This window comes from Mytilus trossulus, chromosome 8 (assembly GCF_036588685.1).
Source record: "Mytilus trossulus isolate FHL-02 chromosome 8, PNRI_Mtr1.1.1.hap1, whole genome shotgun sequence".
NCBI classification, from domain to species: domain Eukaryota; kingdom Metazoa; phylum Mollusca; class Bivalvia; order Mytilida; family Mytilidae; genus Mytilus; species Mytilus trossulus.
The window spans coordinates 19,816,029-19,838,490 of record NC_086380.1 but is presented as its reverse complement, the minus strand read 5'-3'; the positions used below and the strand labels follow the sequence as shown (position 1 = coordinate 19,838,490).

Here is a 22,462-nt window from a genome sequence, read left to right as displayed (position 1 = left end):
GCTTCATGCTCCTCAGATACAGTTAATACTAATGTATAAGATTTTTTAGATGTGCATATAATACGAATTCGATTGTTCCAAGAATCATATCTTACATGTCTGCTTAGTGCCGTTCACGACCCTCTAAATATTAGTGGGAACAACGACAAAAATATCTTGTGATATACCAAAAAAAATATATTGTCCAATCCTGGACTAAATCTTTCAGCTTCAGATATGCGTCAACGAATGTTTTGACTTGCTACTAAGCTTCTTTAAGATCAAGAATAGCATTTGAATAAAACTTCGATTTTTGTTTTTGTTTTTTAATAATTTACCTGATATTACGTATATTTCATATAACATCATTGTTCTCAATACAACTCTTGGAATCCAAAACGCATCAATTTTTGTATAAAGGATTCAGTCAATTTACGTTGATGATGAACATACTCAAATGTCTGTTTTTAAAAGTAAACATACTTCGTTGCTAAATATTTATCAGTAAACCAGTGGTAAAGCTGTCATTTCGAAATATGTCGAGTTTTTTTTTTATTATTAAACCTCGTCCTACGGAAAAATACCTGCGACAGACTTTTCTGACGTCAACATTGCAGAATGTAAAAAAATGAAAGAGTTTGAACCTTTTGAATTCGATAAACAATTATTTTATTTTTTTACAAATGAACAGTATATATTGAAATACAAATGTCCACGTTCAAAGTGACAAAAACATTGATTGCATCATTAATTGAGTGTGGATGTGGAGTGTAGAATAAATAACTGGACAAAGAAAGATTTTCATGGGATCATGAAGGAAAATTAGAGGAAAAAACATTCCCAATCTTTATCGGAGTCTGGGTTGGAATCTACCTTGAAAAAAGGTTTTATTTTGTATACAAATTCACTAGTTCAGTAAAGGAATGCATTCCACCTTGTTGTTTTCTGTTTTACAAAATGCAAGAGTCATGGAGGAAGATGCGAATGAATGAATGTTATTTAACCTTCTCTTGAATCTTTAGTAATGGAAAACACAATAAAAAAACACAAACGTAAGAATAATTCTAATAAGTTGTATGATGTATGTTGAAATAAAACATCAGGGATTAGTTTAATTGTTTTCCCTTCTAATCTTTTAATTGTGCAACCATTATAAGAATATACAGAACTTTAATGTACCTTTACATCATATTCTTTAGAAGCTTTATATAAACATGTTTATAAATATGAAATATTAAGATCAAACCACACTTTTAAACCTGTATTTCCTTCTTGTATATACAATTTGTATACATTTAAGTAATCTCTATCACTAGTTCGTAGTCATTCATTTGAATTTATCTTCTTTGACAAAGAGGAAGACGTGGTCTTTAATCTAAAATAGAAAACTGACACATTAATTAAGTGAATATATATGTACAAAAATAAAGATAAGATATCGAATGAGATATCCAAACCTCATTAAACGAAGAAAAAATTGTTTTAGTTTATGCACGAAAATTAACCCCGAAATACGATAAAAACAAACTAGTCCACAAAACACTACATATAAGGATATAGGAATCCTATCAAAACTGGTTTACAGTGATGGTTTGAAGTTCCTGCTCTATCATTGGCAGAGAGTAATATAAAAACATACGCCTATATTAACGTTTTACTAAATATAAAACAACTATACGAAACTGAAGAAAATATAAGTGCACAAAACAATGGTGTCTGATGTTTTCTATCTATTAGAATTTGATTTATAAGACTTTCAATACTGAATTCATTTGCAAGAACACGTTTCTGAAATTAATACGATGTACCTACCTTGAAGATGCCAATCTACTAAGGGGTTAGTACTTCAATTGTATAATATATGATTTTGTCACTGAACCAGCTGACATTACTAAATACAATTTCATCTGCAAACAATTAAAAATTATTTGAATTAGAGAATAATATGTCAGTGAAAATTAAAAGCAATGATGATCGATGCATGAAGAAATTTTGGCAATTGTACCCAATGAATAACAAAAAGAGTGAAATAACAAAATTACTGTACTCCAAGGAAAATGCCAAACGGAAAGTCTCTAATCGAATGGCAAAATCAAAAGCTGATCCATATCAAACGAATGGATAACAACCAGGAATCGAAATTAGCGCTGGTCCGGTGGTCTGGGACCAGTATAATGTGCGTCGGACGCAATAGATTTTGTCAGCTGGTGGTCCGGCGGACCAGTAGAAATTTGTCATAAAAATCACCGATTGCATTGCAATCTCCGTTTGTTTACAAAACAATTTACCTGTGATATCAATTACACGGTACTGGGGGTGTATTACAATTGATCTAGCTGCGGAACCGCCGGACAAAAAATTTCTCTCTTGTACTACATTTGCATCAAATTCCATTATACTGACAACGATGCGGGTCAAAGAAACGCGTATTGTCACTGTTACGTCATATTATATTTTGGGGAAATTATCTATTTTAAACCCATACATTCTTTATGAGACAATTATTATAAAAAATTAAGGGGTACTCAACACTTTGACTAAAATAGATCTTGCTCGTTTAATTTTCTTAAAGTTTTGACAAAAGATTAACTTTGACCTATTTACAAAAATATGAACATTTCTAGAAATTTGAACCGCTCATTTTACAGGAATAATTTGGTTGACCCATATTGCAGTTTGTCAAACACTAATTTTGATCGTTTAAAAGCTTAATTTCTCCAAACTAACAGTATAAGATTAAAACACTCAGCTGGTTAACTCCTGTAGGTGTTCTGTATTCACTTAATATGATTGTGTACAAACTACTAAAAAAATAATGTTTTTTGTATGTTTAATGCAAAGTAAAAGATTAAAAAAAGGTGAGTTCAATTAAAATCATGATACAAATAAACTCATTATGGAAGTTAAAGAGCATTGAGGACCAAAATTCCTAAATATTTCGCCAAATACAGCTAAGGTTATCTATTCCTGAGGTAGAAAAGCCTTAGTATTTCAAAAATTCAAACGCTTTGTAAACAGTTAATTTATAATATGAACATATCAATGATTATTAATGTCAGCACAGAAGTGCTGACTACTGGACTGGTGATACCATCGGGGCATTGAAACTCCACAAGCAGTGACATCGACCCAGTGGTTGTAAATAAAGTCATCATAGGTACCAGGATTACATTTTGTATAAACGCCAGACAAAAGAGTTTTTTCAGTGAAAATTTAACATATATATTGTTTTACTTTTATGAAGTATAATGAATTAAGTCTTAATAGTTTACTTACAAACACCGGTTTTGTCACAGGTTAGAAAGCCATCTTCTGTAATCGTATGACTGTTGACTTTTGACAAGGATTTCACTGCTTCTTTTTTACAATCTTGTTTGTAGAAAACTCCAAACTCAATGTCATGATTTTGAGTCATAAACTCCCATCTGTAAAAAAGTATGCCATGTTTATTGGTAATGAGAAGAGGTACCCGAAGTGTAGGTAATAAATAACGATGAAAAATCTATTCGAAATGTAAAAGTTATGATTGGTTTAATCTTATTTATATTACATAGTTAAGTCTAGGACGAAAAAAAGAACCAACAATGACTTTAACATTTATTTTCTATTCAGTGGTTTGACCTGGATGCATCAACTAAATGTCTATTGCAAAACTTTCGTACAAATTAAATACAAATTATTACCCCGACATTATGAAGAATAATTATATTACTATCCTAACTACATCCATAATACCATGGTTATGAAAATACCTTCAAGATATTCAATGTATTTGATACACTATCTGCTCATATCGCAAATCTTGTATTGTCAAGCAATTATGTATAATTGTACAATATGATAATCAAACAACAAAATAGGCAAAACTTTATTCACAATCGCAAAAAAGCAAAAAGTCGTATCGGGTCCTTTTATATCTGAATATGTGGTATAGGTTTTGCTCATTGTTGAAGGCGCTAAGGTTACCTATAGTTTTTAATTTCTTTGTAATTTTGTCTCTTAGTAGATTGTTTCATTTGGCAGTCATTTTACACATCTTCTTTTTGATATCAAACACTCTTCAATAGCATACTTAGGTATTGTTTATTTTTCATAAAGAAGTCATTTCTAAAAACCAAAAATATAAAAAGCATAGATGCTTGGCAAGTGGTACATTTTTCCATTATCTCTATCCTAGACATTTCATAAGAGATTACCGAAATAATTATTTTGACAACCTGTCCTTCTTTTGTATAGATCTTGTCATTTACCTGAGCGCACTACCTGGAACATCAACGATATATTCTTTTGACAATTTGTCCCCCTTTGGAATAGTAGCATTTTCCATACGATCAATGTAATCTGTGTTCAATGTGTAATATTCCTCTGGAACTGTTCCCCCTTGGCATATCTGTATGAATTATAGATAAACAGTACTTTTTACATTTTTCATTCGATAAGGCACAAAATTCCAATCACTTTAACAATACGGTATTTAGTTGGGTTTGTGTCGCTCAGTCTTTATTTTTCTGTAGAGTATTTTTTTAGGCTGCAGTTTGTTTTTGGTCTCTTTTCGAATATTGTCATGTCTTTTACGATGTATGAGTTTGTTAGCTTCCGTCTCTCTTTACAACCATCCTAATGGGTACTAGGCATTTAGCAATAAGTTTAATGGGTGTCATGCTAGTATACTGTTTTTATTATTTCATTACTATCATGTTTATTTTGTGAGCCATTTAGGTAAATCTTTAATTCAGAGTTCATTAAAATTTATCAGTCATTTCATATATGAGAATTTTGAAAAGTATACTTTTTAAAACTGTAGCAAATCAATACAAACACATTTGGTAGAAACATCATCAACGGCCAATAGTTTGTGCATTCTTCAAATGAGACATGTCAATACAATTTTGTTTTGTCGTCACCTGTCAACGGATTTTGCATAACGATCAAAATATTCGTGACCGTTTTCATTAAATATCGATTTATGCTAAAAGACATACGATATTAAAATGGGGGAGGGTGGTAGTTGGTAAAGTAGACATTAAACAGCGGTGTACTACTATTGCCTTTTTAAGACACAAATTAAAATTTACTATCAATAAATGCATATAACGACATTACTCAGAGAAGATTATTTCAAGAAGATCTTTACTATATATATTTCTGATTTGGTCAAGTAAAAATTCATGTTTTTAGAGGAAAGGCATGTTGAATTACGGTTTAGAATTAGGAACATTTTTAAATACGGTACCATTGTTAACCTGGTATTAAATAAAGAAGAAACCGAATACCTTTTATGGCTCAATGATATTCATTGCACCTAATTTCGACTACCATGTGTTGTTTCCCTTTAGAAATATACCTCTACGCTTATTCCGGTTAAATATTTAAAAGTGATTTTTTAAAAATAGATAAAAAAGGATAAACAGCAAATGTCTTCTTTATTTTCTATAACCTGAGATGTTATTGATTGACGATTAGTTAGGTTAAGGCCTAGTTTTTAATAAAATTTCAGATTCGACAAGAAGAATCACATAAGGTTACACGTAACACATAGGGAAAAGTAAAAGCACAAAAGTACTGAACATAGAGGAAAATCTAATCGGAAAGTCCATAATGACGCGGCAACATCAAATACCAAAAACAAATGGACAAGAACTGTCACATTCCTTACTTTGTACAAGCATTTTCAATCGTAGAAAATGATGGAATGTAATTACATTGCATGCACATTTCCATCAATTTCCATCAGGCTTTGTTAATGTTCAATCGTAACATGTAAAAAGGTACTAACCTTTGATGCACACCTCGGGTTACCATCAGGATCTGTTAAGGTTCCACCATAACACATCGGAAGGTACTCGTCATCAATATACTTCCTCAGTGTTTCCTGATAGTTTCCTGGAAAATTGATATTCCAGATATAGTTTTCAAGGCGACGTGTTCCCTCAGGTACATGAAATCAAGCATGATTTTAATAAATCAAACATAATCTCCGATGGGTGTACTGTAAAGCACTTGAAGATTGGCACTGCCATTTTTTTTTAAAATTTTGTTCAATTATGATTTAATAGATTAGTTTGTACTGAGATTTAATCTTGACAAAGACTAAACCTAGATTATTGAATTCAGACACATCATCAACATAATAAGTCAACTTTCTCACATACCTTAACAATCTTGAAATCCGCGTGGTATATATTAAATTATGTGTTCTTCTGAATGTAGCAATTTCATATTTCTTTTAATAAAATATAAATCAAAAACCATATTTAATGTATACATTTTTGCACTTACCACCAATAATTTCAATTTTGTTTTTAGTATCTTTGCTAATCAACGGTTTACAAAGCTTGTATAAGATAGGAAAGATCCCAGGAGCTGAAATACAAACATTCAATTTATATTTAAAACTGTGACTGGCTCAGTTTATGAGTGGAAATATCACTGGAGCTGAAATATTCACATACAATTTGTTTGTGATACTGTGACTTAGTGCATGTAATAGTATAGGCAATATCTCTGGAGCTAGAATATTCAGTAACCAGGTTCTAATATTCTTGCTGTGATAGGCACAATAATAAGATATAAAAGATCCCTGGCGTTGAAGTATTAAGATAAATAAATGTTTGATACGGTGAATGGATCAGCGATAGGATATGAAAGAAACCGGATCCGACATTTTGAGATACAATTAATTTTTGAATTTGTTAATGGCTCAGAAATCGGTTAGGATGTATCCTAGAGCTGAAACAGTCACATACAGTTCACTTACTTTAATAAGGATGTTATTCGATTATCTACCAAGCCACAGCCCCATTTGATATATATATATTCTTACATGTACTTTTACAAATTGAAATCAAACTCCTAAAGAATGTCGGCTGGACAATGAGGCCCAGTTTTCAGTGTTGTTATGAGTTATCTTTAATATGGTCATAATTATGACTTAACTGTTCAAAAATAAAAAGGATTTAAATTCATAGGAATAAGTTATCTTAACTGTATTTACCAAAATAATTCGGAATTTTGGGTACTTCAACTTCATACTTTATTTAGCTTTTTTGATACTTTTTTTCTAACGAACGTCATTGATTAGTCTTTTGTAGACGAAGTGCGTATTTGACGTACAAATATTAAGTCTGGTGTACAAGATACGTTCATTTATAGTATTATTTTTAATGTGCTTATTTAAAGTATCGCATTTGGTGTTATTAAGATATATTAATGTTCCTATTAATAACCAGTTTTGTATGATGATTTATTAAGTTATTTCATTACACGAATAATTAACATGTAAAACATGACACCTAATGATACCTTTCACACATGTAATGACTTATTGACAAGGTTTTCTGTCTGTGAGGTTGTCAAAGAATGTCTTCAAATCGGACAGAAGTGAATATAATCTCATAACAATCAACTAAATTTAAAAAAATACACTTTTTAAAGACTAATTCATATGTGAATAGATATTAGTAATTATTGGTCCTCAGTGATTACCTTTTAAACTTTTTTTGTTCGAGCATCACTGATGAGTCTTTTGTAGACGAAACGTGCGTCTAGCTCAAATAAAAAAAAATCAATCATGGTATCTATGATGAATTTAGCTATTCATTAGTGCTAATACTGATACATTTGTATCTGTTTTTAATGTTTGGAATTTATTTCCTGATTAAGTTAATTTAATCTATTCTATCATGCACATTTACCATTTATGACCAGCAGCCGTTTGAGCATCTCTGGATAATTGTCTTCTAAAATCTTCACCATGTGTAAGTACATCTGTATACCTACAATACAAGAACATGGTCCTTAGACTCTGAATTACTTGAGCATACAGCCAAATCCCCAAATGTTTACATGCAATATAGAAATATGCTAACCAAATTTCCCCCGGTACGACGTGGCGTATCTCCACAGTGAAGGGATATCCCTTTGGCAGATAATTCATACTTTATTTGGCTTTATATTTCAGTCAAATAATTTTATTTCTTCGCAATAATTTAAAGAAAAACTAATGAATTGTTTACCTGGGGTCCATAGCATGTGCCTTCCAACACCTTCCATGTCAAATATAACAGTAAGTCCATCAATTCTGGTACCAGTCTAACAATAAACCAATGAAAATTAAATGTAACCACAATGTCATCCAATCGTGCTTACGATCTAAAATATAGCATAGACAAAGCATAATAAGTGTTAGTAGGTAATCCTACGTTGGCTGTTTAAAGTCCTGTTGTTGATTTGACAGGAACTTTAAAGAAGAAAATAAAACAATTTGGATTTCAACTGTTTAATATGAAAAAGTTGGAACGAGAGAAGATACATTGAATAATTACAATGACAAAGGAAAGCTTCTAAAATGAGAATATTTGATTTAAGGCTATCCTTTTTTCAGAATGGGTTGCGTATACTACAGTTCTAACCGTTTTTCTAGTTTAGCCTATTTCCATGAGTTGGTCATATATCCACATCTTTTGGACCCTAATGCATGGTTGCCCTATTAACGATAATTCTTCGTATCTTTATATAAATATACAAAAATTCAAACCTGCTACCCATCTTAGAGTAATGAGTCGGCAAACTTGTTCCATCCATAAATATTCAGAATGTCTTCAAATGTATGAAATACTGGAGGGGTCTAGATAAATTTGTTCCTTTATTTGCTCTCTATTGTTAGTCCACACAGCCCCTGTTTGCATGTTGTATTGAAACACCACTGTCCCAGAATTAATCGGAGGGTAAGCCATTTCAAACATATTTAAACCCGTCGCATTATATTTATGCCTATCCTAAGGCAGGATCTTGTAGCTCAATAGTTGTTGATGGTTTTCATCTGTCATATTTGTTTTTCGTAAATGCATTGTTTAAACTGTGCCTTTTTCTCGTTTGAATTGTGTCACAATTGTCATGTCATGCATTTTATATACTAGTATCACCAATTGTGTCACCATTTTCATAGCATGTCTTTTATAGCTGTCGTTTCGATTTTAGTTTTCTGTTCGTTTTAATAATATTAGCCTTAGGGATGTCATTTGAATTCTATAGTGGATAAGTGCGTCATTGGCAATCAAACCACATCTTCCTATGTATACTTATAAATGTGTATTGTATGTTTCCAATGACCATTAATTGGGGATATAACTTTATAACTGTGATAACGAACGCATACCTGTTCTGACCGTTTCTTCCAGTCTTCTATATTAGCCTCGCAATGGAGAATTTTTGTCTTTTCAAGGTCAGATTTCTTTACCGAGTTCATTATACCTCTCATGTCAAGTCTTCCATAGAGTTCTACTCGTAATGTAGATCCATCTTTAGCTTGACCAACAAGACCACCAGCCAAATATTTATCAAGAACCTTATGAAAAAAACATTTTGCAATAATAGCACTTAATTTTACATCTATATTATGGAAATAGAACAACTTTCTTGGATAAATAAAAGAAGTATCCATCACAATATATTGTTTTTACCTTGATGAGTAGTGAGATTTATATCACTGAGCCGTTGTGTTTGGTTATACTTTTAAAAACACCAAAGAAAAGTATATCGTACTTTTATATAATCAGTAAAATAAGTGCAGTTTCCAGGAAATCTTTGCAGAAAATTATATGTTAATGGTACATAAGTCAGACTTATTTTAATGTTTTTTCTTGTTGTATAAGAAAACCCTAACAAAATGCATTATCTGTAAAAAAGGTCTTCTGGACAGACGGATGACAATATGATAACACATAATGAAAACTTCGTAAACCGTTTATCCGATTCACACACAAAAAAAAATATCCAATGATCGAGAAAAAATTATTATTTCCAATATATTTATTTAACAATGTTTTATTTTTTTAAATTTTATTCACTAATTCATTAATAATTTTAAACAATTACACATGTATGTCACAGAGTCCAGTTTGAAATTTACCCGTGCGAATTTTCATTTTTTTCTTACGGTTTTGTAAATCAAAGTCCCTTAGTGAATGATGCATGTGTAATTACGCTTTTCTACCAACCCCTTCATTATCTATGTATATAAAATTGTCTGTAGAGGATTATTTTGAGTTAACGTATCGTATCGTTCACCACATGAGTCAAATAATTCATGATCACACATTTCATATTTTTTTCAATGCATCAACACTGTAAATGGTCTAGATATGTTAAATAAAAAAAATATATTGTAAGCTGAGGTCACTTAAAAATTGCTATAAATGATATAAAGATTTACCTCAGGTAGTTTGTAGTCTCTTATAAGATCCTTCACATGATTCTTTTCCTTGTACGCCATGCTCTGTAGAAATGTAATTATTGATCTTTTAAGGAAATTATGAAATTATCACCTTGGAAACCAGTTGATATAGAAGCATTAAGTGAAACAAATCATTTCTTATATAATCATATACATCGCTTAGATTTTCAGTCGCTGTAAAATAAAGGTACAAAGTGACAATGTCAAAGTGACAAATATTAAATTTTCTAAAAACGTGTGACCAGTATGCCAATTGAGCAAACATATAACAATAATCCATCAAATATAATCTTTAATTTGAAAACAAAATCTACATGTTACAATAAAATCTTAAAAGAACAAAACATAACTCGACTTGCGCAAAATTGAGTACCCTGCTAGCTGACACAAACGGTGTAATAAGATGGTTCTAGATGGGTGGCGGTCCTCCATTTCATCCATTCCTAATATTTAGGGGCATTTTCTTTTTAAAGTTTATATATTTGTTTTAACTTTATATATTACGTGCATTTCTTTATTCTTGAATTTTTGGTGCATTTAGTGAATGGCTATTATCTATTTTGAATTTATTGAACCATAAAACTAATTTTTTGACTCTTCACATTGAATAATCCGCGAGGAGTCAATTATTAGTTTTATGGTTCAATAAAATCAAAATAAATTATTGCCATTCATTATAAATAAATTTCTATCAAACATTAGGCTCAAAGACCTTTTTATATTATTTACGCACATGTTGGCGTATGAATACACAACGTCAGAGTGGGCGTGTCTTCATCAAAATTGACAACATTGAAAATAAAACTAATAACTTTAACCAATCAGAATACAGTAAAAACACCAAATTCATTTATTTGTTTTTAACGTTATATATTATATCTGTTAAATATTTTAACAAATTACTTCTGATCACTATTGAATTTAACTGTTTTGTATGATTTCGTCATTGTTTTAGACCTTTATTTTGGTGTATGACACTTTTAACCTATTTCTTTTCTTTTCCATAGCTATTCAAGATACTTTTCCACTTCATTTTTCGTTAATTTCTTTTTTATTTCTTTTTTATTTTTCTCTATTAATTTTTTTTGCTATTAATCCCCATTTTGTAATACCCATAGAGACCCTCTTATATGCAGAGTTCAATAAAAAAATGACATGAAATATATCAGCAGTAATGTTTAACATGTTTAACAACCAAACTCTGTAATAGTAAAGACTTGTCTTTGTCATGAAGTAGTCATGATGAGAGAAAATATATATTTTTGTGATATTTATTTGATGATATAAGTCAGAGTTGGGTGAAAGTTTTATATATCAATAACATGTTACTTTTATGAAAATAATGTATTTTGAGCATATAAATGGTAACGAAAAACATAAAACTGTATCTTTGTCTCTCTTTTGATAGGATTCCAGAAAAGAAAAAAAACATAATGTTAACTTACATTTCGAAGCATTTTCTCAGCCTCGTCTATGTTATAACACCTTGCTAAATAAAACAAATAAAAACATAACCGAATGTACTTGTCAATTTTATAGCAATAAGTATTTCAAACAGTCCACGAATTACTAAGTTGTGTCCACGAGTTAATTATTCGTGGCCACGACTTACTTTTTCGTTGCCACGAGTATCTTATTCGTGGCCACGAATAACTAAGTCGTGGCCAAGACTTACATTTTTTTCTAGAGCATAGAATGACCCAAATAAGCTTTCATAGAAACGATACCAAAGAGGCTAATGAAAAACACAAGTTAAAGAAAAACGGACAATATTTAAACCAATATGAAAAAGATAGAAAGACAAACAGAGGTCCAGAATAACTCTTCTCAGAAAACTAAATGAAATATTGTTACGCCACGAACTGTCGTCTGTAACAAAAAAAAATCAAAATTAAATTAACAAATTATAGTGGTATCTGTAACACGTTCAACGAGGTGACTTCTACTTGCAATGTACCAAAAAATATTTCAACAGCTTTCATACAACCCTGTGTATAGAAAATAGACGGATGCAACGCAAGCCCTTTAATATTGTATAACATGGAAGAGATATACTCCATGAACCTTGTTACTGAAGTTTTAAGAAGTATATTGTCACCATCTTACGGTGTTTATATATCTCAACTTGTACGATTCGCTTTTGTATGTAAAAATGATTTAGATTTTAACGAGAGAAATTTATGTTTCACTGAGAAATTATTTCACCAGGGTTTTCGATATCACAAACTAGTCAAAACATTTACTAAATTTTATCATCGGTATAAGGACATCATTCGTAAATATAGATCAACATGCAGAATTCTTATGCATGTTATACGTTCAGGTATTTCACATCCATTTTTTTATGGAAATTATCTTTATAAAGCATAAAAATATCAGTATTCACCTCAGAAACTAACAAAACCTTTAAATACACTTATTAAGAAGAGATATAGTAACGATACTATTGGGAGGTCATTAAAGATTGCATATTTTGGCGTTTATATTGATTCACTTATACGGTCTTTGCATCGGAACTGAACACATTTATTAAAAAAAACAGTTGTTGGCATAATACGGGTTATGTTCTTCTCATATATGTTATGATGGTATGATATTAACCTCTAACGGGAAGGATTACGCCAGGTATTCATATGATGAAATCATAATCTTTCAAAAAGTTTAATTGAAGTCTGGAGCTGGCATGTCAGTTAACTGCTAGTAGTCTGTTGTTATTTATCATTTTGTTTATTCTCTTTGATTACATCTTCTGACATCAGACTCTGACTTCTCTTGGACTGAATTTTAATGTGCGTATTGTAGTGCATTTACTTTTCTACATTGGGTAGAGGTATAGGGGAGGGTTGATATTTCTTTAGGGGCCAGCTGAAGGACGCCTACGGATGCAGGAACTTCTCGCTATATTTAAGACCTGTTCATGACATTCTGCTGTTGTTTTTTCTATGGTCGGGTTGTTGTCTCTTTGACACATTCCCCATTTCCATCCTCAATTTTATTTGATGATAAATGAAAATTATAACTTAAAGGTAAATTGCAAGAAAATCCCTTTACTTGTAAAGTTGTGATAGTATGATTATAATCAATAAATCAGACACTTAATCAATTACTATTAATCTTCTTCCTGACATTTTATTGTCGGTATCTTTCATCTTGATAATTACATATCTACAATCACGCTAGGAATAAAAGACACACCTTACATTAATTTTATTCTGAGTTATCATATAGAATAAACAATCTTAAGTCCACAAAGGTTTCACCTTAAATTGTTCAAATTCGAGTGCGTTCTTTTTAGCCATGTGTTTGTTGTTTAATTGATACAAACAAAAGAAGAAATTCTGAATTTGATTCGTCACAACGTACATTGCATCATAGTGTAGAACATCTCGTCTTTTACGGGGTATGTTCGATTCATGGAGGATAGAAACTCATTTTAGGTCAAATATCAAGTTTTTAATGAGACCTGATCGCGCGAACTAGACGACTGGACATCTAATCGGATGCAACTTGTTGATATTTGAATTTGGTTGCACACTCACGTCAACAGGAAATAAAATTAAAACAAAAACACAAAAAAAAACTATGGGAATTTTTGTCTAGAATAATAAAAAAAAAGTATCTGAACATAGAAAAAAAGGACTTGATAAATGGATATTTAAATTGTTCATGTTAACTTTTATATACAAATTTAAAAAAACGTGATATTTTATTTCCTTTTGCTAGTATAACTTTAATTCCTGGAGGAGATTGTTGTTTCCTTGTTATGGAATATTAATTCTAGCTGGTTTGATATACCTCGCGTATTAAATAAGAGGTATTAGATTTCATATGAAAAGAATAAAACCAGTATATTGACATGAAATGTCTATTGTTAAAAATTGACTCCAAAAGACGTGTTTTGATTTTATTATGTTGTTAGCATACTATCTTTTTGCGTCTTATCGATACCACCTTTCATCTTAAAAACTTCTTCTCGGTGAACAAAATATATGGCTTAACATCTAGCCATCGTCATGAAGGACATAGGAATAATATGAAATATGGGTATATGTCATGGGGCAGCAATCAAACAACACAACAGAAAACAAGGATAACAACAAAAAAAGAAAAAAAACCATATACAATTGAAATATGACAAAAGACAATCCCTGACTATGTTTCTAACTTAGGAACGTCAAAGGAGATACTATAATAAAAGCTACTGGGATATTTAAATTCTGCTTTTCAGCAAAATGGTGGATACATTCACGAAACTTTATCTAACACTTCGAATATTGTTGCAGTTACAGCGAGTAATAATTATCCGTTAAGTGACATTCGATGTCTACATATGTCTTGGGATTACCTTAACTTTACAAAATTATTCGGACTTTAAAAATCAAAATACGCGATCATTTTAGCTAAACATAATTCAATTTAGTCACCTTATAATCTAACAAACTGACATTTGTTTCCAAAAACTAAAGAAAGGCCTCACCCTGTAGCCATTTTTGAAGTTCAAAATCATCAAATTCTGGGTTTAGTACATCGGACATTCTGGATCGAAGCTAAAATTTAAGACAAAGAAAATATCTTAACATCAACTTCAAATCCTCAACATATAACATATGAGTTTACTTGAGCATAATAATGATCGTGATTGTTGCGACACGTTTGGAATATTTATTTCTTATTTTCAAAATAAAGCTTTAGTCTTCGATAATAAAAAAAAATTCACGAAATCTTAATAAAAATGAATTCAGCTTAATTATTATGCAAAATGGTTTATTTAGTAAAAGTAAAATCTTACCACAGAAATTAACTCAGCCTTCGGATTTGTCATCGTGTATCATTCTGACATCTTCTTCAATTCCAAATCCTCTTACATACGGGTGCCACCATTAAGTGAAAATTATACTTCATAACACGAAAAAAATCAATGTAAGTATTGTGTAATACTTATTTACAGTTAAAATTAATAGAAAATAACCTTGATATTCATTGACAAAATGAAATGATTAATCGAGGAGATGTTTATTAATTTTAATCATTTCTTTTAATCACTATATTAATCTCGAAAAAAAATTGATGGCCAGTCTTCGAAATACAAGTACACCATTTTATTAATGAAACAAATAGGCAATGTCAATCAGATGTGTTGGCTTTACTTCCATTTAATTTGGACTTTTTATATTTCAAACTGAAATTTTCCGATCCTGCTTCTATCAAATAAAAGTGAAAACTTTGCGCTAAAGTTTATACTCGTATTATTGACATGTACTGTAGCAATAGCTAATTTAAAATATTTCCGTAAAATTCCATTGCCTTGTTTTGTAACTTCTCCCCGAAGCAGTTTGGTAAGCCTGTAAAGTCTTTTGATGACAAAATTGTACGTGGTGTATTCTTTCTTAATTTTCGGAACACGATTTATGAAATTTAAATGTGACGTCACTTTGGGCGTTGAATTGACTATGGCTAACAGGGCTGTGATTTTGTAATGTATTCGATTTTATTCTATAGCTAGTCACCAATTTAGTTTAATCATGTATATCTATTATATAGTAGTTTTATGAAATTTATTGTTTGGAAAACTAAGTATTATTCTTGATAACAATGGTGTTTTTTGTCCCATGCGGATAACCCTCGCCTCACAACTTTTTGGAACTTTTGGTCTTCCGCGATCTTCAACTTTGTAGTTGTTATGGCTTTCAAACTTTTTACATCTGAGCATAGTTTTGTGTGGACGTAGCGTTCGTCTAGCGTACACACATATTTTTTAACCTGTTACCTTTTGATGGCTATTTTTCGTTTGTTTCTCTTGACTATATTTTCTCCCATTTATCTGTTTATTTATTGTAACCCTGTCGTGTAATGTTGTCATTTTAATATTATATTTAAAACTGCCATTAAAGCGGGAGGTTTGGCAAGCCACAAAACCAGGTTCAACTCACCATTTTTTCATAAAATGCCCTGTACCAAGTCAGGAAAATGGCCAATGCTACATTACAGTTCATTTCTGTTTGTGTTACATTTCGGTGTTGTGTCTCTGTTGTCTCGTAGTTCTCTTATATTTGATACCTTTCCCTCAGTTTCCGTTTGTAACCTTGGTTTTTTTTCTATCGATTTTCAAATTTGCACAGTGGTATACTACTGCTGCCTTTATGTACGACATTTTAAAGCCGGAATCTTCCATGAGAGCTTCCTCCCACTGACTCAATGTCAAATGCTGGTTGATATTTACTCTCTGATCGTATCACTAGCCCAGGAAGCAAAACTTATATGCTTGCATGATATAGCATAGTTCACGACCTATTAAAAACCTACGACACAAAAGACAAGAGAAGATTTCAGATTACCTATTGTAAACTTACCATTTATATGATGCAACATTCCAGAATCGCGTGAACATAGAATGTATATATCTACATTGATACGATTTTTCAGAGTTTGAATTACCTATTATAATGACTTCTCTGATAGACAGTTGTTTGGTGTTTACAAGTTGTTCCAGTTGGTGAATATGCCGCTTTTAAAGGTAAACTGTAAACCTGTAACCATATCATTTGGCCATTGTTCTATTATAGTTCGTTTCTGTGTGTGTTACATTTTAACGGTGTGTTTCCGTTGTGTCCTTTGTTTTTCTTATTTTCAAGTGTAAATTCGCATAACTTTAAGACGTGTCACGGTACTTATCTATCCCAAATTCATGCAATTGATTTTGATGTTATATTTGTTATTCTCATAGGATTTTGTATAATGCTTATTCCGTTTCTGTGTGTGTTACATTTTAATGTTGTTTCGTTGTTCTCCTCTTTATTAAATGCGTTTCCCTCAGTTTTAGTTTGTTATCCCGATTTTGTTTGTTTTGTCCATGGATTTATGCGTTTTAAACAGCGGTATTCTACTGTTGCATTTATTTATAATATATCATGCAATCAAAAAAGTGTAGCTGTCATATTTTGATGTATATACTATTCATGTCTTGATGCCTTTGACTTTGATCGATTCTTTGGAACAATATTAATCCAGAAAATTCGGCTTTTTAACATAATTTCCAATTATAAACTACACAAAAGTCATATATATTTCAGTAATTGATTACAAATGCAGTCTTCTCGGAGGGATTTATGTAGGTATTTGAATTGTGTACATTTTTGGAAGTGTTTTTTTGATTGATGATCTCATTAAGAAATATTTAAAACTGTTCTTTACAGGTCAATATCAACTAAATAGTATCGCAAACATATAAATGTAATATACACAAGAGTTTGCAGCATAGAAAAAAAATGTTGTCTCTCAAGTATCAAAGTTTATCATAGAATTTTCCCTGAAAGACATATATATTCATAATCTGAAATTAGATCAGTGCACTAATTCACGTTCTATTGGTTCGATGTCAGTGTTATTGAGTGGATCAATTGTTGTCGTGGACCACTGTGTGTGTCCAAGATCGTAACCATTTACATGAACTGTTTGGCTATGGTGATTATTATTGTTTGTTTGAACTGGTTGCCATGGTATCCAAGCTGGAAAATTGGAAACGCTTTGAGGTTTTGTTCCTAGCATATGTTGCGTTTTGCTTCTTTGCTCTGGCTTTCCCAATGAATTTATAGAAATCAATTCCTTGTTGATTCCATTTTCTTTACCCCATTGATGATTTTTGTGATCATGGAATTTATGGCTATTAGCATGAATCTGATTGGTTTGATGCACTCCTGCATAATGATTATGAGTCTGGTCACTCCTGTTACTTTTGGTTGTGCGGTTTCTGTTTTGTTGGTTTTGATGGTGATCATATCTGGCAGTGTTACCGTTATTGTCTTGAACCCAATTTTCATTATGGTGCCCGTAGTCATTTTTATTCTGACTATTCCATGAATTCCCATGGTTATTGTGATTGCCATCATAATTATTGTGATTGCCATCATGATTATTCTGATTGCCATCATGATTATTCTGATTGCTATCATGATTATTGTTAGTGCCATGATAATTGTTGTTTCCATGGTTTTTGTTGGTGACATGATAATTGTTGGAATCGTAACCAATATGTGTTCCGTGATTTATACGTGTTCCGTGATTCATATTTGTTCCGTGATTCATATCTGTTCCGTGACCAATATTTGTTCCGTGACCAATATTTGTTCTCTGATTTATGTTTATTCCATGCCCAGTATTTGTTCCGTGATTTACGCTTGTTCCGTAATTTATTTTTGTTCCATGCCCAGTATTTGTTCCGTGATTTACGTTTGTTCCGTGAATAATGTTTGTTCCATGCCCAGTATTTGTTCCGTGATTTACGTTTGTTCCGTGAATAATGTTTGTTCCATGCCCAGTATTTGTTCCGTGATTCATATTTGAACCATGCCGCATGTTGCTACCATGATAATTGTTCATTGTATTCACATGATGATTGTTTCTATGATCCCTGAAGTTTTGAACCATGTGGTCCTTATGGTTGTGTCTGTTGTTCTGCTGCATCCAATTATTATTATTTCTTTGATTAGTATTTCCAGTTGATTGAATAATGCTATTAAATTCGTTGCTTATAATTGTATGATCCACTTGATTCATAATTTGTGGGGAACTGTTTGCATTGTTGTGACTTTTCCCTACACCTTTGATAAGTCCCCATACGTTAGTGTTTGAACCTATACTCTTTTTCGTTGGTATATTCAAACTTTTCCAAACATTGTAATTGTCCTGTTTATTAATAACAGAATTATCCACTTTCTTTGGGTTTGTCTCCTTTTTCTGTTTTATACCTATTGTATCCCATACGCTGTTGAGTTTGTTCTTTTCTTTGTTTGCTACTGGTTGCTTTGCTGTGTCTCTAAGTATGGCATTTGTATTTTTCGCAGTTTTCGTTTTAGCCATCTGACTTCGACTCTTTATGTCAGTTTTAGTATTAATCATCTCACTTCGACGTGGCGCGATCTCTTTATCCATTTTCATAGCATTGAAAGTAAAAATATCCTTACTTATAGTGGCAGTAAATTTTTCGTTTGGATGATCAGGAGAGGTGCAGGTGCACTGACAATCCATGGTTGCTACCTCCTTTATATATAATAAGCAGTTCACCAGAAAAATTATCACAAGAAACATAGTCAACACCTGAAAAGAAAACTACATTTGTATATAAAATTATCAAAGAAGAGTCTATTGGCACAATACATGTAATGGATAGATAGACATTAGCAAAATAGTCTATAGACACAATATATGTAATAGATAGAATGACATTACTAAAATAGTCTATAGACACAATATATTATAAGTTATATGGTTCTTTACTGACCCCCTACGGATCCATACAGGGTGAGTAAAATCCATAGTGGTTGAGGCCGGAGGCCGAGTCCCCTATGTATTTTATTCACCCTCTATGGATCCGTAGGGGGTGAGTAGTTAACCGTATAGCGAATTTATCGCACGCTAGACTTTTTCTGCTGCGTTTTGTTGTAAAATAAACAACAAAACACAACAACATTAATATATGACGTCACCATTACCGCGTCACGAACACCCTATGAAACTTACTAACCCCCTATGGTCTCATAGGGGATCACCACGTGACGGCGTTAAACCAATCACAACGTGATAATTTACCAGCGGTGCGATAAGTAATAGATTGAATGACATTACTAAAATAGTCCAATGGCACAATATATGTTATAGCTCTAACGACATCTAATTAACAAGACAGTCACTGAACACAATACATCAAATATCATTCACAGCCCCTTATAAATGCTGTCGATATGTTATAATTGTAAATATGCCTTTGTTAAATCTTGTTAACATGAAGACTGTTAATAGTTAAACTGCAAAATTGTTATTAAAATAGGGTATACAACGGACTTTTAGTTAGGATGGTTAAAATACCTATGCTTAAGCAAATGCATACATACGAAATGTAAACAAGCATAAAAAGGTATCATCAACCCTGTCTCAGTTTTCTAGAAAAGGCATAGTTTCTATGATTTAAAACATACTAATTCAAAATGGAATAAAAAAATCTCAGGCAAAGATTTCTTATTATGATTTTTTTTCTTTTTGTGTTCCTTCGGACGAACGAAATTTATAAGGGATTATTTTAAGTGGCGATTTTTTTTCATTCAAGTTAGTTTAAACAACTTCGTACTTTATTTGGACTTTTAAACTTTTTTGGATTCGAGCGACACTGATGAGGTTGTTGTAGACGAAACGCGCGTCTGGCGTAAATACCAAATTTAATCCTTGTATCTATGATGAGTTTATTTCCAGGGATATTTTATGATACTGCATACATAAAAAGATAACCAATGGTAATATTCTAACTGTATATAGATCTAATTAGGATTTCTTTCCATCATCACCTTTTTATTAGGAGCTACCAGATGATCGATGCAGATGTAATTTGTGTTATCTTGAATATAAAAAAAAGATGTGTTATGATTGCCAATGAGACAACTCTCCACAAGAGACCAAAGGAGATAGAAATCAACAACTATTCGTCACCGTACAGCATTCAACAATGAGCAAAACCCATATCACAAAGTCAGCTATATAAGTCCCCAAAATTACTGAGCACTATCAGCACTGTTGATATCAGTTGTAGTTTTTCATTAACAATTTATTAATACGAATATATATCACTTTCATTATATAAAGCATTTACTAAGTCAACATAATTATGACGTCTTGAAAGGGCATTGGACTATTTTAATGTCTAAGTTATTTATACTATCTTTTGGCAAAGTTCATGTTTCACGGTTTACAACCAGTGTATAATGATCAAACTATAAATATTTTTAATAACAGCATTACATTGGTTATTAGTAAATAAACTATTATTGTCATAACAAACATTAATAAGTTGTTTACTGTTTTATTCTCGTCACAAAAAACTATGTTATGTATTTTGATTTAATGAGTTGTATGTTGTCATTTATGACCGCGTAATATTAGTCCCGAAAAAAAACGATAACATAACTATTTCTTAGTTTTAGAATAATAGATTTGAAAGAAAACTTAAATTTGCAATCAGTAATTTAAAACAATGATGTTGAACAAAAGTTTGTATCGTCTCAGCTTTACCAATTATTTTATTGTAGTGCATTGGTATAGTATTTGCCGTTTTCCTTATTGGGAGAGATACGGTTCGTATGCTTAACAACTTTTACACCTTACAAAAATTTAAGCGTACTAAATTATATTCCTGGCACCTTTGATAACTAAGAACACTTTTCCACAATTATGTTCTCATGGTTTTGTATGATTTATTTTTTGTAAGTAACCAGGTTTGTCTCTTTGTTGGTGTATTAGCATTATGATACAAAGAGTGGATTAAATTTTCGTACTACAAAAGTTATCTTCTAGGACCACAATTTGCAAGTGTTGTTTTTTATTTATATTTTACCTACATTTTGATGTAATATTTGGTTTTATGGAACTTCTCGTTTTATATTTTTATTCCTGCAATTTTTGTGCTGTTTTCATATTTCTCATATTTCTCTTCACTAGTTAAATATCTTCTCAGCAAATGATTGATCGTAATTCAATTTTGATGCTATCTTTTGTTGATTTTTTCTGAATGTCATATTTTGACGTCACCTATAAAGAACGCATCTCTCTACAAATCTTTGAAATTTAGCTGTTTCGAGTGGAGAAATATCGTAACACACTTGTTGTAGCGATGGAATTTATATGTGCAAAACAATTTATTTCCAGCACTATTTAGAAGAACAAATATATTGTTTTATTTTATACCCGTAATAAAGTTCAGGTTAAACTCTTGTTGTCATGTGTTCCTTCTAATATATATCACTGACAATATATAGGCAGAAGTCTAGAACTCTTAAAATTAACGTTCATTGATACTGGCGAATTTCTTGTGAGAATTGCTATACTTTATGAAAGATAATTTAAACCTGTTGAAATATACAGGTTATTAACACGAAATTATTAAAGCTATAGATCGTCTTACTTCTGCCATACAACATAACATCCTCAGCTACCATTCATTCCAGCAAAATCATATGATTCGGTTATTCTGATGGTGACAATCATTAATACATTATGTAATAACATAAGTCAAAGGTACCGGCTCGAATGTTTAAAATTTAGTGTCATTAATGACTCATAATGCTGTGTTAAAATCAAAATGTACCGATATCATGCATATGGTGGTTATTTGTTGATTTTTCCTTTCCTTTTTATTTTTGAAGAAAAGAGGCTAAAGGTTTGAAAGGGACAATCAATATTCATTAGTTGAAAACCATGGAAAAGCAT

The 22,462-nt window shown here is 31.4% G+C and overlaps 2 protein-coding genes across 2 annotated transcripts; both read right to left on the bottom strand.

Annotated features, from left to right (window-relative positions):
• Positions 1-750: 750 nt before the first annotated feature.
• LOC134681715 (retinal-binding protein-like) lies at positions 751-11,697 on the bottom strand. Its single transcript, XM_063541350.1, has 11 exons — positions 11,659-11,697; positions 10,193-10,255; positions 9,137-9,325; positions 7,995-8,070; positions 7,674-7,754; positions 6,259-6,342; positions 5,756-5,862; positions 4,230-4,369; positions 3,256-3,404; positions 1,792-1,886; positions 751-1,354 (listed from the first exon to the last, which is right to left on the bottom strand). Exons 1-10 carry the CDS (start codon positions 11,668-11,670, stop codon positions 1,810-1,812), a joined length of 978 nt encoding a protein of 325 aa, XP_063397420.1. The 5' UTR covers positions 11,671-11,697; the 3' UTR covers positions 751-1,354; positions 1,792-1,809.
• A 5,857-nt stretch (positions 11,698-17,554) lies between these two features.
• On the bottom strand, positions 17,555-19,237 carry LOC134727430 (GATA zinc finger domain-containing protein 14-like). The gene has a single exon (XM_063591812.1). The coding sequence runs from the start codon at positions 19,235-19,237 to the stop codon at positions 17,555-17,557; it is 1,683 nt and encodes a 560-aa protein (XP_063447882.1).
• Positions 19,238-22,462: the final 3,225 nt, after the last annotated feature.

Bases quoted from the DNA above. Each gene is read 5' to 3' on its own strand.
- LOC134681715 (XM_063541350.1), bottom strand. The intron at 7,755-7,994 runs GTAAACAATTCA...CTTGTATTGTAG, and splicing joins GCACATGCTATGGACCCCAG to GTATACAGATGTACTTACAC. The intron at 1,887-3,255 runs GTAAGTAAACTA...AATTGTTTGCAG, and splicing joins CTGTGACAAAACCGGTGTTT to ATGAAATTGTATTTAGTAAT.
- LOC134727430 (XM_063591812.1), bottom strand. From the start codon at position 19,237: ATGGATTGTCAGTGCACCTGCACCTCTCCTGATCATCCAAACGAAAAA.